The sequence below is a fragment of the Scomber scombrus genome, chromosome 6 (genome assembly GCF_963691925.1).
Source record: "Scomber scombrus chromosome 6, fScoSco1.1, whole genome shotgun sequence".
Taxonomy (NCBI): domain Eukaryota; kingdom Metazoa; phylum Chordata; class Actinopteri; order Scombriformes; family Scombridae; genus Scomber; species Scomber scombrus.
In genome coordinates this window covers 593,139-614,471 of record NC_084975.1, presented here as the reverse complement: position 1 = coordinate 614,471, position 21,333 = coordinate 593,139, and the positions used below count along the sequence as shown (strand labels likewise).

Here is a 21,333-nt window from a genome sequence, read left to right as displayed (position 1 = left end):
AGGAGAGAGAGGAAGGAGAGGAGAGAGAGGAAGGAGGAGAGGAGAGAGAGGAAGGAGAGAGAGAGGAGAGAGGAAAGAGGAGAGGAGAGAGAGGAAGGAGAGGACAGAAGCACATTATATCTGTCTGATATAATGTTGACTCTCATGTCATATTATTATAATCTGTACCACGCACCAGGTCTTTACAGTGTTGTTTTATTGTCCTCAGTGAGCTCCTAAAGATGAACTTCTGTCCCATTTGACCCCTTCAGACTGTGGTTAGGTTAAATATGGCGGACATCAGACTCTAACGTTGCTCTGCTCCCCTGTCAGAAAATGATGAAGGACAACAACCTGGTCCGCCACCTGGACGCCTGCGAGACGATGGGGAACGCCACGGCCATCTGCTCCGACAAGACGGGAACGCTCACCATGAACCGCATGACGGTGGTGCAGACCTACATGGCAGGACACTACTACAAGAAGGTGCCGCAGTCGGACCTGATCCACTCCAAGATCCTGGAAATGCTCGTCTTGGGCATCGGAGTCAACTGCGCCTACACCACCAAGATTATGGTGAGCTGTAGAAATAGCCGTCCATTCAGGAGCCGCCTGAGTTAAGCAGGTTGGATTTAATGTTGTTTTTGGCGGCCTGTTTTAATTTTAGTCTTAGTCTAGTCTTTGTGTCAAGCTGTCATTTTAGTTTTTATTAGTTTTAGTCACGTTCATACTCTTTTTAGTCTAGTCAAGTTTCAGTCGACTAAAAGTCTGATTTAGTCTCATTTTAGTCAAAATGATCTGTGACTATTTTAGTCTAGTTTTAGTAATGCAATTCTATTTAACCCAGTCGATATAGTGGTAAGTCAAGTGTAAGTACCAACATTTAATTTTAGCCAAACCCATTACACAATTCAAACAAGGTGGTCTTATTATTATATTATTGTTACCTTATAGACTCAAGAATAACCACGGCTGGCCGGCCATCGGTCCCGTTCTCTGTGTCAGTTGTCAGTCGTTAACGCTAACCTTTGTTAACGCTAACCTTTGTTAACGCTAACCTTTGTTAACGCTAACCTTTGTTAACGCTAACCTTCGTTAACGCTAACCTTTGTTAACGCTAACCTACCGCAGCTGCATCTTCTAAATAATGCCGCGAGTGGGGATTGAGGAAGTGACGTCGAAGTGAGACACAGGAAACAGAAATAATAGAAACAACGCGACTAAACGAGACGAAATAACGTTATAACATTTCGTCTCGTCTCGTTTTAGTCAACGAAAATGAAGAAACAGTTTTTATTTTGTAAACCACATTTAGTCTCGTTTTTATTCGTCAACAATATTGCATTATATATTTAATTATAGTTATCGTCACATGACCAGCATTTACGTTGTGTCTCGTCTCGTTTTCGTCACGTGATAAAGGTTCGTTGACGACGATATTTAGTCATATACCTTCGTTGACAAAAGCAACACTAGTTGGACTCAGCTCAGGACTCTGGTCTCTGCATCCTGGATCCACATCAGTCAGCTCTGTGACTAACTTCTACTTTCAGGATCGATCCATCTGCAGTTATTCTGTTGATTAACTGATGATTCTACTATAGATGGTCTAATGAGCTCATGACATGATTACTGCTTCATGTTCAGCGTTTTATCTGCTCAGGAGATTAAACAATGTGAGCATTAACATCAGGATTCTGATCTGAGCAGCAGCTGAAAACCCAAAAACATCTTCAGTCTACTGTCATGAGGCAGAACGTGTCTGACAAGCTGGAACCAGAAAATAGTAATAATACAAAATATTGTTATCTGATAAAACTTAAATAATTATCAGAATAGTTTCAGATCAGTTCTCAGCAGGATTCAGACTGGAATATTATTACATTACATTTATTTATCAGACTTATGAAGCTTCAGATTAACTTTACAATAGGTTTTTCTAAAGTTAATATGAGGACATGAACTTTGTTTCATGTACTGAATCTCAGCCGGTACACAGTAAGAATAAATAGATAGATAGATAGATAGATAGATAGATAGATAGATAGATAGATAGATAGATAGATAGATAGATAGATAGATAGATAGATAGATAGATAGATAGATAGATAGATATACTTTATTGATCCCAAGCTGGGAAATTACAGTGTAGCTGCAGCATTACGCAGACACATAGTGACGGTAAGGATATAAAGAATAACAATATAAGGAAAACAAACTATACATACTAAAATAGCAAAATATAAAGAATAAGCTATACATAGTGAAATAGCAAAATAGCAATAGTTAATGAAATAAAATGTAATGTACAAAAGTATATACAACAGATTGGCAGTGTTGATTTTAGTGCAAAGTAAATGTGCGATGTGTGTAGAAAATAAAGTGCGCAGTGACTGTAAGTTATGACCAGTTGTATGAGTTTTTTTTAGCTGTTATTATGCAGTGTGATGGCATGAGGCAGGAAAGAATGATTGCAGTGACTAACACAGCTTCAGTGTGTATGAAACATGCGTCTGTATTAAACTGTCTCTTGTTCAGTGTTTGTTGGGAGTTTTGTGTCACGGCTGCTGTGAGTTTATTTTCTGCATCTTCTGCTTCCTTCAGCCTCCGGAGAAGGAGGGCGGACTTCCCCGCCAGATAGGAAACAAGACTGAATGTGCCTTACTGGGATTCACCCTCGACCTGCACCGAGACTACCAATCCATCCGCAACGAGATCCCCGAGGAGAAACTGTTCAAGGTGTACACCTTCAACTCTGTGAGGAAGTCCATGAGCACCGTGCTGAAGAACTACGACGGCAGCTACCGAATGTTCAGCAAAGGCGCCTCTGAGATCCTGCTCAGGAAGTAGGTTTACTGCTGCTTTCACTGCTCTGAGCTCAGTCACATGATGGTCACCTGACCCTGTCCTGTGGTTGCAGGTGCTGTAAGATCCTGACGGCCAGCGGCGAGGTCAAAGCCTTCAAATCTCGGGACAGAGACGATCTGGTGACGAAGGTGATCGAGCCGATGGCGTCCGAGGGCCTGAGGACCATCTGCCTTGCTTACAGAGACTTCCCCTCCGCTGATGGAGAGCCGGACTGGGACGACGAGGGCCAAATCCTGAATGGCCTCATCTGCATCGCTGTGGTCGGCATCGAGGACCCTGTGAGACCCGAGGTACGTCAGCCCCGACACGTGGAGGCAACCAGCCAATCACAGTACGACGCAGCTGCAGGTCCTTCTCCTCAACCTGCTCCAATGAGGAGGAGCTCCTCAAACACTGCGCTCCTTCTTATCTTTAACTAAAATGTTCCTACAGGTGTGAGATGATAAAGTCATTAACGTCTGCTCGTCCTCCAGATGTCTCACAGCTGCATTAAAACCTCTTGCTGCCGTCTTTACTCCGCCATGTTTCACTCTGCAGCTGTTTCTTCTTCTCAGGTACCAGAAGCCATCAGAAAGTGCCAGCGGGCCGGGATCACCGTCCGCATGGTGACCGGAGACAACATCAACACTGCCCGTGCCATCGCCTCCAAATGTGGCATCCTGCAGCCTGGAGACGACTTCCTGTGTCTGGAGGGGAAAGAGTTTAACCGACGGATCCACAACGATCAGGGAGAGGTCAGGAAACCAGACTCTGTCCTCTGTCAGTCCAACATATTCACTGATTTACTTTCCTCCAGCGCCACCATCAGGTCAACTTTACATTTAGCCTCCACTACTGTAACCAGGGAACAAGAGGTTGATTTTCCTTCTCAGACTGTTTGATTTGAAGTTACATGAAAAGCGGACAGACATGTTTTTATTCGTCTTGTGAGGATCAAAAGGAGGAAGGAAAGGAGGAAGAAGGAAGGAAGGAAGGAAGGAAGGAAGGGAGGAAGGAAGAAAGGGAGGGAGGGAGGCAGAAGGAAGGAAAGGAGGGAGAAGGAAGGAAGGAAGGGAAGGAGGAAGAAAAGGAAGGAAGGAAGGAAGGAAAGAAGGAAGGAAGGTAGGAGGGAGTGAGAAAGGAAAAGAGGAAGGGGGAGGAAAGAAAGAGAAGAAGGGGAGGGAGGAAGGAAAAAAAGGAAGGAAAGAAGGAACATTGAAAACAGACGGAGTCAATTTGACCTGGGAGGACGACACGAAGGATAAACTTTGCATGCCGACTTTAAAGTCATCACTTGGACATTAACCCTTTGGTACTGTTCAGGGTCTAATGTGACTCAGCTCTACATTTGAAAGACCAATCCTGTCCACTGGATAACTTTACAAAGTATGAAAATGGCAGAAAAGTAATTCCAGTTTTTCAATAAAACACGCTGCTGTTATATCTGAGTCTCTTGTTTCCTCTCCTGGCCTACTTACATGGACACTCGCAACACTTCAGGCTGAGAAACTGGTCCAAATGAAGATTTTTGCAGCTAAACTTGATATTTATACATTTTCTCTTCTTCTGCAGATTGAACAGGAGCGTATCGATAAGATTTGGCCGAAGCTGAGAGTCCTCGCTAGATCGTCTCCAACGGACAAACACACTCTGGTTAAAGGTGAGACTCACTTCAACACATTAGCCTTTGTGTCGTCCTCCCGGGTCAAATTGACCCAGTCTGTTTTGACTGTTCCTTCTTTCGTCCCTTCCTTCCTTCCGTCTGTCCTTCCTTCTTCTTTCATTCCCTCCTTCTTTCCTACCTCCATTCCTTCTTTCCTCCCTCCTACCTTCCTTCCCTCCTTCTTTTCTCCGTCCTTCCTTCCTTTCCTTCTTTCTTCTCCTCTCCTCCCTCCCTTTCTCCCTCCTTTCCTTCTTTCCTTCCTTCCCTCCTTCCTTCCTCCCTCCTTTCCTTCCTTCCTCCATCCTTCCTTCTTCCCTCCCTCCTTTCATTCCTTCTTCCTCCCTTCGTTCCATCCTCCCTGCTTTCCTTCCTCCTTCCTCGTTTCCTTCCTCGGTCCTCCCTTCCTTCCTTGACTCGAGGACAACGGGAGGGTTAAACATTAAAAAGAAAAGAAAAGAAAAAAAATGAAAGAAAGAAAATGTGAACAAAACTAAAACGTCTACGCTGTGCGTGTCTCTCAGGTATCATCGACAGCACGGTGCTGGAGAAGAGACAGGTCGTGGCGGTAACCGGAGACGGGACAAATGATGGACCCGCCCTCAAGAAGGCGGATGTGGGCTTCGCCATGGTAACGGCCATCGCTCTGTCTATATCTGTCTAGTTTACTCAGTCCAGCTGGTTTGTTTCCTTCAGATAGAAATAACGCTGTGAGCTGATGGTTGATCTGATGCTGTTATTACATCTACTCAGTAAGAAGAGCTGATGGTTGATCTGATGCTGTTATTACATCTACTCAGTAAGAAGAGCTGATGCTGTTATTACATCTACTCAGTAAGAAGAGCTGATGCTGTTATTACATCTACTCAGTAAGAAGTAATATCAGCAGACATGTTAATACATCTTATGACTTATAAAGAACCTTAAAATGTTCCCCAGCTGATTCTAGCAGCACAGTGTGAGTACTACTACTGAAGTACTACTACTGAAGTACTACTACTGAAGTACTACTACTGAAGTACTACTACTGAAGCACTACTACTGAAGTACTACTACTGAAGTACTACTACTAAAGCACTACTACTGAAGTACTACTACTGAAGTACAACTACTGAAGTACTACTACTGAAGAACTACTACTAAAGTACTACTACTGAAGTACAACTACTGAAGCACTACTACTGAAGTACTACTACTACTGAAGCACTACTACTGAAGCACTACTACTGAATACAACTACTGAAGTACAACTACTGAAGTAGGGGAGAACAGGGTTGGTAGTCACACTTTTTACTTTCCTTGAATTCCTCATAAACCATAAACTGAATAAATTCCCTTTTAATTTGTAATGAAAGCCTAAAGTGTCAGGTAGAAAGAGAGAGGTCTGACTCTCCTTCAGCTGATTCTGTTCAAAAGATATGAACCGTCTAATATGTCTTGTGCACTTGTAACTACCAACCCTACTGAGAGGTTAGTAGAACGACACTATGGAGGTTGGTAGTAAGACACCATGGAGGTTGGTAGTACGACACTATGGAGGTTGGTAGTAAGACACCATGGAGGTTGGTAGTAAGACACCATGGAGGTTGGTAGTACGACACTATGGAGGTTGGTAGTACGACACTATGGAGGTTGGTAGTAAGACACCATGGAGGTTGGTAGTAAGACACTATGGAGGTTGGTAGTAAGACACCATGGAGGTTGGTAGTAAGACACTATGGAGGTGGTAGTAAGACACCATGGAGGTTGGTAGTACGACACTATGGAGGTTGGTAGTAAGACACCATGGAGGTTGGTAGTAAGACACCATGGAGGTTGGTAGTACAACACTATGGAGGTTGGTAGTAAGACACCATGGAGGTTGGTAGTAAGACACCATGGAGGTTGGTAGTACGACACTATGGAGGTTGGTAGTAAGACACTATGGAGGTTGACAGTAAGACATCATGGAGGTTGGTAGTAAGACACCATGGAGGTTGGTAGTACAACACTATGGAGGTTGGTAGTAAGACATCATGGAGGTTGGTAGTAAGACACCATGGAGGTTGGCAGTAAGACATCATGGAGGTTGATAGTAAGACACTATAGAGGTTGATTGTCTCTGTGTTATTTTAATGGGGAAAATAAAAAATGTAGACAGTCTTAAAAAAATATTTAAAATGTTTATTTTAATAGAAACAACAACCTAACACATCTCAGCACCAAGAGAACATAAACAGGAAAAATCATACCGCTAAGTGCCTTTTTTGTCCTTATATAACTACCAACCCTACTGAGAGGTTAGTAGAACGACACTATGGAGGTTGGTAGTAAGACACCATGGAGGTTGGTAGTACGACACTATGGAGGTTGGTAGTACGACACTATGGAGGTTGGTAGTAAGACACCATGGAGGTTGGTAGTAAGACACCATGGAGGTTGGTAGTACGACACTATGGAGGTTGGTAATACGACACTATGGAGGTTGGTAGTAAGACACCATGGAGGTTGGTAGTAAGACACTATGGAGGTTGGTAGTAAGACACCATGGAGGTTGGTAGTAAGACACTATGGAGGTGGTAGTAAGACACCATGGAGGTTGGTAGTACGACACTATGGAGGTTGGTAGTAAGACACCATGGAGGTTGGTAGTAAGACACCATGGAGGTTGGTAGTAAGACACCATGGAGGTTGGTAGTACGACACTATGGAGGTTGGTAGTAAGACACCATGGAGGTTGGTAGTAAGACACCATGGAGGTTGGTAGTACGACACTATGGAGGTTGGTAGTAAGACACTATGGAGGTTGACAGTAAGACATCATGGAGGTTGGTAGTAAGACACCATGGAGGTTGGTAGTACAACACTATGGAGGTTGGTAGTAAGACATCATGGAGGTTGGTAGTAAGACACCATGGAGGTTGGCAGTAAGACATCATGGAGGTTGATAGTAAGACACTATAGAGGTTGATTGTCTCTGTGTTATTTTAATGGGGAAAATAAAAAATGTAGACAGTCTTAAAAAAATATTTAAAATGTTTATTTTAATAGAAACAACAACCTAACACATCTCAGCACCAAGAGAACATAAACAGGAAAAATCATACCGCTAAGTGCCTTTTTTGTCCTTATATAACTACCAACCCTACTGAGAGGTTAGTAGAACGACACTATGGAGGTTGGTAGTAAGACACCATGGAGGTTGGTAGTACGACACTATGGAGGTTGGTAGTACGACACTATGGAGGTTGGTAGTAAGACACCATGGAGGTTGGTAGTAAGACACCATGGAGGTTGGTAGTACGACACTATGGAGGTTGGTAATACGACACTATGGAGGTTGGTAGTAAGACACCATGGAGGTTGGTAGTAAGACACTATGGAGGTTGGTAGTAAGACACCATGGAGGTTGGTAGTAAGACACTATGGAGGTGGTAGTAAGACACCATGGAGGTTGGTAGTACGACACTATGGAGGTTGGTAGTAAGACACCATGGAGGTTGGTAGTAAGACACCATGGAGGTTGGTAGTAAGACACCATGGAGGTTGGTAGTACGACACTATGGAGGTTGGTAGTAAGACACCATGGAGGTTGGTAGTAAGACACCATGGAGGTTGGTAGTACGACACTATGGAGGTTGGTAGTAAGACACTATGGAGGTTGACAGTAAGACATCATGGAGGTTGGTAGTAAGACACCATGGAGGTTGGTAGTACAACACTATGGAGGTTGGTAGTAAGACATCATGGAGGTTGGTAGTAAGACACCATGGAGGTTGGCAGTAAGACATCATGGAGGTTGATAGTAAGACACTATAGAGGTTGATTGTCTCTGTGTTATTTTAATGGGGAAAATAAAAAATGTAGACAGTCTTAAAAAAATATTTAAAATGTTTATTTTAATAGAAACAACAACCTAACACATCTCAGCACCAAGAGAACATAAACAGGAAAAATCATACCGCTAAGTGCCTTTTTTGTCCTTATATAACAATATTATTCATTTTATCTCTCTGACTGCTCTGAGCTTCACATCTGGAGGAGTCTGGCTCTTTGTTTGTCTTCCTGACAAAGTTCCTGCTCATTTTGCTCTCTTAAAAGAAAGAAAGAACTATATATATGAAACCATATATGTGTAAATACCAACATGTGACAACCAACCCCGAAGAGAATGTGACAAACTTCCCCAACTGGGATTTTTTGCTACCAGCCATCTGTTTTGGAGTAGCTAAGAAAAAAACCTCCCTAACTATCACTCTCTCTTCATACTTTTTAATGGTAATGATGTTTTATTATAAACTCATTGTGTAAAAGCCAAGAAGAGAAACACTGAAGAGTTGGATATTTACATTTTAACATGAAAAACACTAAACCTCCTCTCACCTCAATGTAAAGCAGTTTACTCCAGAAATGACCTCTGAAGTAACATGTCACCTAAATTCTGAAACATTCAGTACCAAAACTTTTTAACAGCGTCATCTAGGGCCCAAGATCTGTGATCTATGTGACAACCAACCCCGTTCTCCCCTACTACTACTAAAGCACTACTACTGAACTACTACTACTGAAGTAATATTACTGAAGTACTACTACTGAATCACTACTATAAAGGTTTCTGTGAGCTAACATCATGCTTTAATGTGCTGCTGTGAACATCGTGCTTTAACGTGCTGCTGTGAACATCGTGCTTTAACGTGCTGCTGGGTCTGCAGGGCATCGCGGGGACGGACGTGGCGAAGGAAGCGTCTGACATCATCCTGACGGACGATAACTTCAGCAGCATCGTGAAGGCCGTGATGTGGGGCAGGAACGTCTACGACAGCATCTCCAAGTTCCTGCAGTTCCAGCTCACCGTCAACGTGGTGGCCGTCATCGTGGCGTTCACCGGAGCCTGCATCACCCAGGTCAGCTGCACCCCGACACCCAGGGTTGGACAAAATAATAAGAACAGAGCAATGGTCTGATCCTGGAGAGAGCAGCAGGAGGTCCAGGTTTAGAGCAGAGTAGGCTACAGGTCTAAGGTCTAGGTATGACCAACCGATAACCCAATATTCACTGCATGGACATTCACAAGAGAAAAATAGATCATGTGTCAAAAATAACTTTAAATCTTCTTAACTGCACAAACTAGTATTAATTTAAATGATAATCAGCTTTAATTTCTTTACACATACATTAATTAACCCTCCTGTTGTCCTCGAGTCAAGGAAGGAAGGGAGGGAGGGAAGGAGTGGGGGAGGAGCAGGGAGGAGGGGGAGGAGAAGAGAGGAGTAGTAAGGAGCAGATCGGACGGGGGAGTGGGGAGGAGTAGGAAGAAGTGGGAAGGAGCGGGAAGGAGCGGGGAGGAGTAGGAAGGAGTGGGAAAGAGTGGGGAAGAGTGGGAAGGAGTGGGGAGGAGCGGGGAGGAGTGGGAAGGAGCGGGGAGGAGTGGGAGGAGTGGGAAGGAGCGGGAGTGTGTGTGTAAATATGTGTCTGTGTGTGTGTGTATAATGTGTGTGTGTGTATATAATGTGTGTGTGTGTATATGTATAATGTGTGTGTGTGTGTGTGTGTGTGTGTGTATAATGTGTGTGTGTATATGTATAATGTGTGTGTGTGTGTGTGTAATGTGTCTCTGTGTGTGTATAATGTGTGCATATGTGTGTCTCTGTGTGTGTATATAATGAGTGTGTGTATATAATGTGTGTGTGTGAGTGTGTGTGTGTGTGTGTGTGTGTATATATAATGTGTGTGTGTGTGTGTGTGTGTATATAATGTGTGTGTATAATGTGTGTATATAATGTGTGTGTATAATGTGTGTATATAATGTGTGTGTGTGTGTGTATATAATGTGTGTGTATAATGTGTGTATATAATGTGTGTGTGTATATAATGTGTGTGTGCAGGACTCCCCCCTGAAGGCGGTGCAGATGTTGTGGGTGAACCTGATCATGGACACCTTTGCGTCTCTGGCTCTGGCCACCGAGCCTCCGACTGAAGCTCTGCTGCTCAGGAATCCGTACGGAAGAAACAAACCGCTCATCTCCAGAACCATGATGAAGAACATCCTGGGGCACGGAGTCTACCAGCTGACCGTCATCTTCACCCTGCTGTTCGCTGGTCAGTGAACGCACCATGTCCTCCATTATCTTCCTGTCCTCCTCATGGCCTCCTCCTCCTCCTGTCCTCCTCCTGTCCTCCTCCTGCTGTCCTCCTCCTCCAGCTCACTGTCATCTTCACTCTGCTGTTCGCTGGTCAGTGAACGCACCATGGCCTCCTTCTGTCCTCCTCCTCCTGTCCTCCTGTCCTCCTCCAGCTCACTGTTATCTTCACTCTACTGTTTGCTGGTCAGTGAACGCACCATGGCCTCCTCCTGGCCTCCTCCTCCTCCTCCTGTCCTCCTCCTGTCCTCCTCCTGCTGTCGTCCTCCTCCAGCTCACTGTTATCTTCACTCTGCTGTTCGCTGGTCAGTGAACGCACCATGTCCTCCTCCTGTCCTCCCCCTCTCCTCCTCCTCCTCCTGTCCTCCTCCTGTCCTCCTCCTCCTGTCCTCCTCCTTTCCTCCTCCTCCTGTTCTCCTACAGTATATGACACTAATGACATCATCATTATAAATGAGGGATTTTGGGCTGATGTGTCTCCCCTGCTCCTCCTTCTACTGCTGCCCCCCCCCCCCCCCCCCCCCCCCCCCCCACCCCCTCAGGTGAGAGGATTTTCGACATAGACAGCGGGAGGAACGCCCCCCTTCATGCGCCTCCCTCGGAGCACTACACCATCGTCTTCAACACCTTCGTCCTCATGCAGCTTTTCAACGAGCTCAACGCCAGAAAAATCCACGGAGAGAGAAACGTGTTCGAGGGCGTCTTCAACAACCCCATCTTCTGCTCCATCGTCATGGGAACCTTCTTCATACAGGTAGGAGGAGTAGGAAGGAGTGGGGAGGAGCTGGGGGGTGGAAAGGATCGGGGGGAGTTGAAGGGAGTGGAGAGGAGTAGAGAGGAATGGGAAGGAGCGGGAAGGAGTGGGGAGGAGTGGGAAGGAGCGGGGACGAGTGGGGAGGAGCAGGGGAGTGGGGAGGAGCGGGGGGAGTTGAGGGGAGTGGAGAGGAGCAGGGAGGAGTGGGAAGGAGTGGGGAGGAGTGGGAAGGAGTGTAAAGGAGCGGGGGGAAGTGGGCAGGAGGGAGGAGTAGGGAGGAGCCAAGTTAGACAAAGTCAAAGCGCACCTGCTCAGGTCCAAAGTGATAACACATGTTTCTGTCCTCCTCCTCCTCCTCCTCCTCCTGTCCTCCTCCTCCTCTTCCTGTCCTCCTCCTCCTCCTCCTGCAGTTCTTCATTGTACAGTTTGGAGGGAAACCGTTCAGCTGTGTCAGTCTGACACCGGAACATTGGCTGTGGTGCGTCTTCCTGGGAATCGGCAGCCTGCTGTGGGGACAGGTGAGACCGGTGTCCTTAATGTGTATTTAACATGTTTTTTACGTGTTTCTAATGTGTTTTTTACGTGTTTTTTACGTGTTTTTAACTCGTGTTTAACATGTTTTTAACGTGTCGATCTCGTCCAGGTCCTTCATCGTGTTTCTAACGTGTTTTAACGTGTTTCTAACGTGTTTTTAGCTGGTGTCCAGCGTTCCCACCAGCTGGCTGAAGTTCCTGAAGTCGGCCGGTCACGGAACGCAGCAGGAGGAGATTCCTGAGGAGGAGCTGGAGGAGATGAAGGACCTGGACGAGATCGACCACGCTGAGATGGAGATGAAGAGAGGACAGGTGCTCTGGTGCCGAGGCCTCGGACGCATCCAGACACAGGTACCTGTCTGTCTCTCACCTGTCTGACTCACCTGTCTCTCTCACCTGTTTGTCTCTCACCTGTTTGTCTCTCACCTGTTTATCTCACCTATCTGTCTCACCTGTCTCTCACCTGTCTGTCTCTCAGATCCGGGTGGTGAACGCCTTCAGGGACAGCGTGTCTCCGTATGAAGGTCTGGAGACTCCGGAGTCTCGCAGTTCGATCCATAACTTCATGAATCAGCCGGAGTTCCGCATCGAGGACTCGGAGCCTCAGATCCCGCTGATCGACGAGGCGGACGGCGAGGACGACGCTCCCACCAAGCGAAACTCCATCTTCATCCCGCCGCCGCTGACCTCGCTGCCACCTCTGCAGTCGCCGGGCAACCAGAACAACAACGCCATGGACCGGCTGCAGAAGGACGGCTCCAGGTCCGGTCTGCCGCCGTGTCCCGGGAGCCCGCTGCACAGCCTGGAGACCTCGCTATAAGCCCCGCCCCCAGGAGGAGGGGGGGCTGCTCCTTCTGAGAGCCGACCAATGAAAAACAAACATTTTCTAAAACGGACTCGTCTGATTGGTTCTCGTCAGGAGTTCACCTGCTGGTTTCTAACGTGTCCAGGTGTGTGTCCAGGTGTGTCCAGGTGTCTCGCTCCGACACACACTGTCCTGTGATAGACATGAACTTTAGGAGAAGAGTGTTTGTGAGGTGATGATCTGTAAATATCGATGTTCAGACGTAGTCAGAGCGGGACGAGCTGAGCTAGTTTTGTGTGAAGGATTAATTAAAAGATCTGTGATTGACAGGTGTAGAGGGAGGGGGCGGGGGGGAGGTGGGGGGGGGGGGTTATTCTTATAGACAGAAATGTTTAATATAAATGTCTAACGTTTATTAACGATTTTATTCTAGTATTTTTGTAAAAAAAAAACTTGTTTTAGCTTGTTGTTGTTTCAAAGATGTAAAACCAAAAATTATTAAAAGTTTAAAACAACTGAAGCTCATTTTACTCCTTCATTACATCCTGAAGCTCCGCCTCCTACTGTTCTTACTGCTGATTATTTATCATATTTGTGATCATATTATAATCTGTGTTAGATCATAATTCATCATAGAAAGTTCTTTACAGTCCAAAGTCTCAGTAATCAGAGTGATTCACAGTTTATGAACTGTCTTAAACCAACAGTCAGTGTGTTTACTGTAATGATTCCTCCTGTTCATACTGACCATTAGAAGATCCCTTCATCATGTTTACTGTAATGATTCCTCCTGTTCATACTGACCATTAGAAGATCCCTTCATCATGTTTACTGTAATGATTCCTCCTGTTCATACTGACCATTAGAAGATCCCTTCATCATGTTTACAATGGAAGTGATGAAGGACTAAACCCACAGTCCTCCTTCTGTGGAAACATGGATTTAAAAGTTGATCTGAAGCTAAACCTGATTCTGATCTTCACTGCTGAATCCTGCAGGTTCCTCAGTGATGTTCTACCTTCAGAGAGCCGACTAGTCTCTGCAGATAAAACTCACTGAAACGTCACGAGTCAAAGATTTAAAATGATCTCAGCGTCCAAATGAGTCAAATCTTCATCTTCTATGTTTGAACGTTACAGTGTTTTTAGTAGCAAAGTCTTTGTGTTACTATGGTTACAGCACAGCTCAACAGGGAAACACTAAGAGGGAATCTGATGCTAAAAAGACAGTAAATGTGTCAGATATCACTTGATATGACTAACTCACACTGATGAAGATCAATAGAAGCTGATCAGATACTTTAAATGACTGTGTAGAAACACTGTGATACAGTCCTCCATCACTGTGATGCAGTCCTCCATCACTGAACACGCCCTAATGCATACCCTGCTTTATCGTCACATATAAAATCAGGGAGGCCAAAATGTCCCAAATGAACATCATACTGCATTGAAGAAGGCTTTAAACTAGCGATTGAGACCATAAACACATTTTGAAAACGTTTACTGAGGTTAGAAATCAAGTGAGAAGTTGGTGAATTCTCCATTGACTTGTATAGAGACGGAAGTCCTTTTGACACCAAAGCGGTCGCCCCCTGGTGGCCTTTTGATAGAATGCAGCTTTAAGTTACTTCCTGGTTGGCCTCATTTCAGAGGACCAGAACTCCCCGCCTGGGTCCAACTAAACAGTGAAAGGTGACTTCACACAATAACTATACATACAGCATGAGTGGAAACAATCTGAAATATGGAGAATAAAGTTTAAATAAGAACAAGCTGTTATATTTTCATGTTGGTTTGTCCTCAGTGAAGAACCAGCTCATTTACCGGCAGGTGACAACTTCTTCTTCTGCAGAGCTGAGGAAACAGCTGATGATCACTGTGTTACTGTGGACCTCTAGTGGTTAACATCAGTATTACAGGTTTACTTTAGTTTGTTATGTCTGTCTTCTTTCCTCTCCCATTAATCATCTCACCACCCCACACATTTATCTGGTGACCCTTTGGAGGGGCCCCACCCCTAGGTTGGGAACCACTGGACTAAACTAGCTAACTGTATATAAAGTAGTGTAAACTAGCTCCACCTCATTATCTGCTTTTCTTCATGTCCATGCAGTTTATTTTTATTTTCCTTATGATCAAAGTTTTTTGCAGACAGTACAGAGTAGTATATCAACTTTACATTACATCAGTCCCACTCTCCCTCCCAGCATCACCTGTCGTTGTGGCCACAGAAAGCCACTAATTAGGATCAGATCAGATATTCCTTTATTAGTCCCACAATGGGAAAATGTGCATTGTCACAGCAGCAAGGGGACAGTAATAGAATATAAGAGCAGCAATAAGAAAAGAATAAAGAACAATAAATAATAAGTACAAAAAATAAACAAAAAACTATAAGAACAATGATAGTAAGAAATATGTAGTGAAATAGTTGTGACATTATTTACATTATTTACAAGATTTACAAGAGTAATATTGGTATTGAGAGATAATTTACAAGATATTCTTATTGCACAGATTAAAGTTGAATAAATATATATGTATATTATATGAATATTGCACACAATTGAAAGTATTAGTGTAGTCACATAATAACATAATAATAATAATAATAATAATGATAATAATACATATCACAGAATATAACAATACTACAATAATATAATAATAGTGTTATAAATAATAATAACTATAATAATAATGTAATAAATAAATATCTTATGATCAAACTTTAACGTGGGATTTAAAACCGGAAACTCGGTTTTCACTCTGCGAACTACAATCCCCACAATTCAGCTTCTTCCTACGTCACACACGTCCAGCCAATCGCTGCTCGTGTGTGGGTCGCGTGACCTGAGCGCAGCAGATTTGAATTTGTTTTCCTGTCGCAGAGCAGCACGAGCAGCCAGCTTCAACAAACACGCGCAGGTTTGTAGTTTAAACTTTAATGAAAACAGAAACTTTATGTTGTGTATAAATAAATCAAACTTCGTGTTTAAACTCTGAGTCTGAAGCTCCGAGCAGTTTGTGGAAGCTAAGCTAAGCTAACGGGCTAGCAGGCTAACGCTGACGTCAGCCGGAAGGTTAACGATCATGTCTTTATTATTAAATGTTTTTATTATTAAATGTTTAAATGTTTGTGTTTATAGATTGACGTCAGAGCTGAATGAGTGCAGGTCTGAACCGGATCACAAGGACGGGATGGATCCAAGAACCAACAGCAGTAAGTCAGCTGATTCACCCTGACGTCACGTGATCAGCTGTTATAACGTGTTAATACATCATGTGATCAGCTGTTATAACGTGTTAATACATCACGTGATCAGCTGTTATAACGTGTTAATACGTCATGTGATCAGCTTTGATAACGTGTTAATACGTCATTTGATCAGCTGTTACAACGTGTTAATACGTCATGTGTTTCTGAACAGGTGTGTTCTTTCTGCCCGAAGAGAAGTTTGACTTTGATGTTTCTCTGTCACCTGCAAGGTAACACACACACACACACACACACACACAGAGACACACACAGTACTCTGTTATGACTGAAAGCTGTGAATGTATCAGCCTCTGATGGTGAAGATGATGATGATGATGTCTGTGTGATCTGTGTCTGCAGCTCCAAAGGTGATGAAGATGAGGATGAGGTGTTTGCGGCCCAGCAGAGCAGCGTCTCTCGGCCTGAGTGGGCGAGCTGGAGCCCGCTGACCGGAGACCAGCTGGATGTCATCTGTGAGGAAGCCCAGCGAGTAGCCGACCAGCTGCAGCACGCCGAGCCCCACCGGACCGGACCGGAGCGGCTCCTCCAGCACGCAGCGACCGGAGCGGAGCGGCTCCTCCAGCACGCAGCGACCGGACCGGAACCGTTCCTCCAGGATGCCGACGCCAAACTGGGCTTCTTGGGTCAGCCGACGGCGCCGCTCAGTCCCATCAAACGCCAAACCTTCTGTGTGCAGGACAGTCCTCTGAAGCTGCTGCCCCCCGCCATCCAGCGCCGCCTGCAGGGAGGAAACACAGTCTCCTCCACCCGCACCTCCTCCTCTACCAGACCCAGCACCTCCTCCTCCTCTACCAGACCCAGCACCTCCTCCTACTCTACCAGACCCAGCACCTCCTCCTCTACCAGACCCAGCACCTCCTCCTCCTCTACCAGACCCAGCACCTCCTCCTCTACCAGACCCAGCACCTCCTCCTCCACCAGACCCAACACCTCCTCCTCCTCTACCAGACCCAGCACCTCCTCCATCTCTACCAGACCCAGCACCTCCTCCTCTACCAGACCCAGCACCTCCTCCTCCACCAGACCCAGCACCTCCTCCTCTGACACTAAGCCCAGGATGGCGCTGAGAGGAAGGTCGGGGTTCGTGCTGCCGAGTAAACCGGCCGTCCCTTCAACTTCCTGTCAGACCAGAACAGAGAGAAGCAGACTGCAGCCACCCAGCAAAGTACACAATTATACACACACACACACACATACACACACACACACACACACAGTTCTCATGTTGATGACATCATGTGGTGGTTTGTTTCTTCTTCTCTGCAGTAATAGTCGGTAGTGATTAAAGCTGGTAAGGAGACCTTTGTGTTATGATGTCACTTCCTGTTGCAGATGGCGAGTTCTCGTCCCTCCAGCCGAGCCGGGTCATGTGACGATCTTCTCTCCGACTCGGCCAGCGACTCCTCGCTCAACTCGAGCATGCTGGGAAAGCGCCTGCTGGCCCCGCCCACTAAGGTAACACGCTGTCCTCTGATTGGCTCATCACACAAATGTTTAACAAAACTGATTCTGTGATTACATCATCATAAAACAAAACAACATGTCAGATATTAACAATCATGTTCAGATAAAAGATACAAGTTGTATATACGGGTCAGCGCCTGAGATTTCTAAAAACTTGAAACTTGATTTTGAACCAATATGTTAACTGCATCTGTCTTACAATGACAATAATATATAATAGTTTATCTTTGTTATCAGACGTATGAATCAGACTAATGTGTTTCAGACTGTGATGAACCAGTCAGGGATGAGAGCTCCGCCTCCTCAGAGCAGGAGGGTGATGGAGAGGAAGAACACCTCCTCCTCCTCTTCTTCCTCCTCCTCAGCGTCTCCAGCTGTAGCTAAACTGAACTCATCTGTGACCCGCCGTCTGAGTGGCTGCCCCGCCCCCGCCAGCAGACCGGCCAATCAGAGCAGACCGCACCGCCCCGTCTCCGCTGCTGAGCCGCCTGCCGGCCGCCGCTCTCTGTCCCTGCAGAGCCGGAGACCGTCTGAGGCCGGCCGCTCCACGCCGCTGCAGAGGGCCGAGGCCACGCCCAGGACCGGCTCCGTCGGCGGCTCCGCCCGGAGACAGAGCGGACTGAAGACCTTCATCCCCCCCACACCCAGCGGAAGAGTCAGAGCGGGTTGCCATGGAGACGGTAAGAGACGCAGATGATGTCACAGCTGCTTCCTTTGTTTATTCTGTTTCTTTATCGTGTGACATCATCAGCTGTCTCTCTGTGTGTTTCAGCTGTTTCGTCTCCAGACGTCTCGAAGTCAATGAGGCCAAAGAGGCTGATGTCACTGAGCGGCGTGGACAGGTCAGTGACATCACACTGACATCACACTTACCCTTTGATCCCAGCAGAGACTCAAACCTGAAGAAAGTTTAGTATAGTTGTGCTGCTGCAGTAAATACGGTAAAGGAGCTCACTAGGATTTGGTTGTGCTGCCGTAATGACTGTAATAACAGTGCAGCTTAATTTAGCAGCTGCTGCTGGAAACCCTGGTTACCATGGTGATCTCCTCTGATTCGGTTACCACGGTAATCATCTGTGTTGGTTACCATGGTGATCCTCCTCTGGTTCAGTTACCATGGTGATCCTCCTCTGGTTCGGTTACCATGGTGATCCCCTCTGCTTCGGTTACCATGGTGATCTCCTCTAACAGCTGTCACTCTTCCTCTCCTGTAGTCTTCCTCAGAGGCCAGCGGGTCATGTGACGCCCTCTGCTGGAGGCGGGGGGGCGCGGCGGCCCTCAGCCCTCCCCACTCCGCTGAGACGCAGGATGTCCTCCATCCCTGTAGCCACGCCCACCAACCAGCCCCGCCCCCTGCCGCCCAGCTGCAGGTGAGACGCTCACGACAACACCATGACAACACCTGTAGCTCGTTTCCATGACAACACAGATATCTGATTCTTTATTGTCTGTGTGAAGCCCCGTCCCCACAGACGCACAGGAGGCGGAGCCTGTCGACATCCAGCCCTTCTCATTGGAGGAGGAGGAGGCCCCCGCTGCCCAGCCCCCCACCACTCCACAGACTGACCAATCAGAGAGCAGGGATCCTGGATCGCTGACTCAAGAGAGCCAATCAGAGAGCAGCGATCCTGTATCGCTGACTCAAGAGAACCAATCAGAGAGCAGGGATTCTGGATCTCTGACTCAAGAGAGCCAATCAGAGGGCAGCGATCCTGGATCGTTGACTCAAGAGAGCCAATCAGAGCCGAGCAAGAACCTGATCGAACTGGAGACGACTGAAGAGAAGAAGAGTGAAGAGGTCAGAGGTCACAAACACACACACACAGAGAGAGAGACACACACACACACACACACACAGAGACACACACACACACGGGCAGCATACAACAGCTGATGTATGACATCACCACATCAGTGATGCTGACGTCACATGTTCAGCTGCGTCTGAAGTTTAATGAAACAGATCTTCATCACGTTCTCCTCCTCCTGCTCTTCCTCCTCACATATCTTCATCACGTTCTCCTGGTTCTCCTCCTCAGGTTCTCCTGTTGGATCTCACTCCTCCTGCTCCTGCTGCTCTGAAGGAGAAGCTGCTGATCGACCTGACCAACACCCCCGAGCCGTTCCGCTCCGCCAGCAGCAAGACCTGCACCTCCAAACAGGTACCTGCTGACATCACACCTGCTGACATCACACACCTGCTGACATCACACCTGCTGACATCACACACCTGCTGACATCACACACCTGCTGACATCACACACCTGCTGACATCACACACCTGCTGACATCACACCTGCTGACATCACACCTGCTGACATCACACACCTGCTGACATCACACACCTGCTGACATCACACACCTGCTGACATCACACACCTGCTGACATCACACCTGCTGACATCACACCTGCTGACATCACACACCTGCTGACATCACACCTGCTGACATCACACACCTGCTGACCCTAACACTAACCCTGTCACATGACCTCAGTGTGAATCTGCTCTGAATGCTGGACCTTATACAGTTCTGTAACGCTGTTGTTGGTATTTATAATGTCGGGTTTGGTTCTTGTGAGACGGCTCATGACTCTTCCAGCGACTCTCTGACCAATCAGCAGCCGGCAGTCTGATGACGTCACATTTAGTATCGGATCGGCTCAGCAGATATTACATACATGAACCCAGTGGAGGCAGTGCTCCTCTAACCCTCCTCCTGTTCCTCCTCCTGTTCCTCCTCCCTGCTCCTCCTCCTGTTCCTCCTGCTGCTCCTCCTCCTGTTCCTCCTGCTGCTCCTCCTCCTGTTCCTCCTGCTGCTCCTGTTCCTGTTCCTCCTGTTCCTGCTGCTCCTCCTCCTCTATCGGTCCGGTTCTGGTTCTGAAGCGTTTGTTTGTGTTTTGAACAGCTGATCGATCTCAGCTCTCCTCTCATCAAATGGAGTCCAGACGACAAGAAGGAGAACCTGGTCCTCATAAACCTGTCCTTCTGATCCTGGACCCTGATCACCTGGACCCTGATCCACACCTGGACCCTGATCACCTGGACCCTGATCCCCACCTGGACCCTGATCCCCACCTGGACCCTGATCCCCACCTGGACCCTGATCCCCACCTGGACCCTGATCCCCACCTGGACCCTGATCACCTGGACCCCGATCACCTGGACCCTGATCCCCACCTGGACCCTGATCACCTGGACTCAGCTGAAAGGACGATGATGATGATGAAATGATGAAGTTTTAGGATTTTAAATGTATTATTTGTTCTGAATACAGGTTTTAATGTTTTAATGTTCTGATTATTTCCACAAACTCAGATCATCAATAATAATAATCAATAATCAAGCGGCGCGATTTAAGTGGTTTTTCGCGTCAGGCGCTTTTGGTGTGAACGCAGCTTTACCCTGCTCCTCCTGGAGGAGGTGCTGCTCCTCTAGGAGGAGGTGCTGCTGCTCCTCCTGGAGGAGGTGTCGCTGCTGCTCTAGGAGGAGGTGCTGCTGCTCCTCCTGGAGGAGGTGTCGCTGCTGCTCTAGGAGGAGGTGCTGCTCCTCCAGGAGGAGGTGTCGCTGCTACTCTAGGAGGAGGTGCTGCTACTCTAGGAGGAGGTGTCGCTGCTGCTCTAGGAGGAGGTGCTGTTATCCATCTCATATCTTTTGTTTTCCTCTTCCTCCGTATCCATGGCGACCGCTGAGCGTTCGGCTCCAGTGTTAAAATGTTCTGGACCATAAAACATTTAATAACTGATTTATTATATTTATTAATGTGCAGAAGAATTTAAACATTAAAACAAGTTTCATATTTAAATTTAAAATGTTTCACATCGACTCAGCTGAACATTTAAATGAAGCCGCTGCTTTAATATTTATATTTCTGATGAATCCAGTCAGCAG

General features: G+C 46.5%; 2 protein-coding genes across 13 annotated transcripts in view; both read left to right on the top strand.

The window, feature by feature from the left end:
* Window positions 1-12,712, top strand: part of LOC133981636 (plasma membrane calcium-transporting ATPase 1-like) — a 28,986-nt gene extending 16,274 nt beyond the window's left edge. For 6 of the 12 annotated variants that reach the window (XM_062420436.1, XM_062420434.1, XM_062420433.1 and 3 more), the window contains 12 exons: window positions 313-555; window positions 2,584-2,825; window positions 2,900-3,137; window positions 3,402-3,581; window positions 4,399-4,486; window positions 5,011-5,117; window positions 9,178-9,369; window positions 10,351-10,564; window positions 11,148-11,359; window positions 11,770-11,877; window positions 12,055-12,243; window positions 12,371-12,712. In XM_062420436.1, coding sequence (XP_062276420.1) covers window positions 313-555; window positions 2,584-2,825; window positions 2,900-3,137; window positions 3,402-3,581; window positions 4,399-4,486; window positions 5,011-5,117; window positions 9,178-9,369; window positions 10,351-10,564; window positions 11,148-11,359; window positions 11,770-11,877; window positions 12,055-12,243; window positions 12,371-12,712 — 2,355 coding nt within the window. Of the gene's footprint in view, window positions 1-312; window positions 556-2,583; window positions 2,826-2,899; window positions 3,138-3,401; window positions 3,582-4,398; window positions 4,487-5,010; window positions 5,118-9,177; window positions 9,370-10,350; window positions 10,565-11,147; window positions 11,360-11,769; window positions 11,878-12,054; window positions 12,265-12,291 lie in introns of all 12 variants that reach the window. The other 6 variants (XM_062420429.1, XM_062420427.1, XM_062420432.1 and 3 more) reach the window with 5 other exon arrangements.
* A 3,188-nt stretch (window positions 12,713-15,900) lies between these two features.
* Window positions 15,901-20,458, top strand: gtse1 (G-2 and S-phase expressed 1). The gene is made up of 10 exons (XM_062420665.1): window positions 15,901-15,922; window positions 16,131-16,188; window positions 16,319-17,144; window positions 17,312-17,434; window positions 17,709-18,123; window positions 18,216-18,285; window positions 18,658-18,813; window positions 18,902-19,241; window positions 19,483-19,605; window positions 20,351-20,458. Exons 1-10 carry the CDS (start codon window positions 15,901-15,903, stop codon window positions 20,432-20,434), a joined length of 2,217 nt encoding a protein of 738 aa, XP_062276649.1. The 3' UTR covers window positions 20,435-20,458.
* Window positions 20,459-21,333: the final 875 nt, after the last annotated feature.

Bases quoted from the DNA above. Each gene is read 5' to 3' on its own strand.
- gtse1 (XM_062420665.1), top strand. From the start codon at position 15,901: ATGGATCCAAGAACCAACAGCA. The intron at 16,189-16,318 runs GTAACACACACA...CTGTGTCTGCAG, and splicing joins GTTTCTCTGTCACCTGCAAG to CTCCAAAGGTGATGAAGATG. The intron at 18,124-18,215 runs GTAAGAGACGCA...TGTGTGTTTCAG, and splicing joins AGCGGGTTGCCATGGAGACG to CTGTTTCGTCTCCAGACGTC.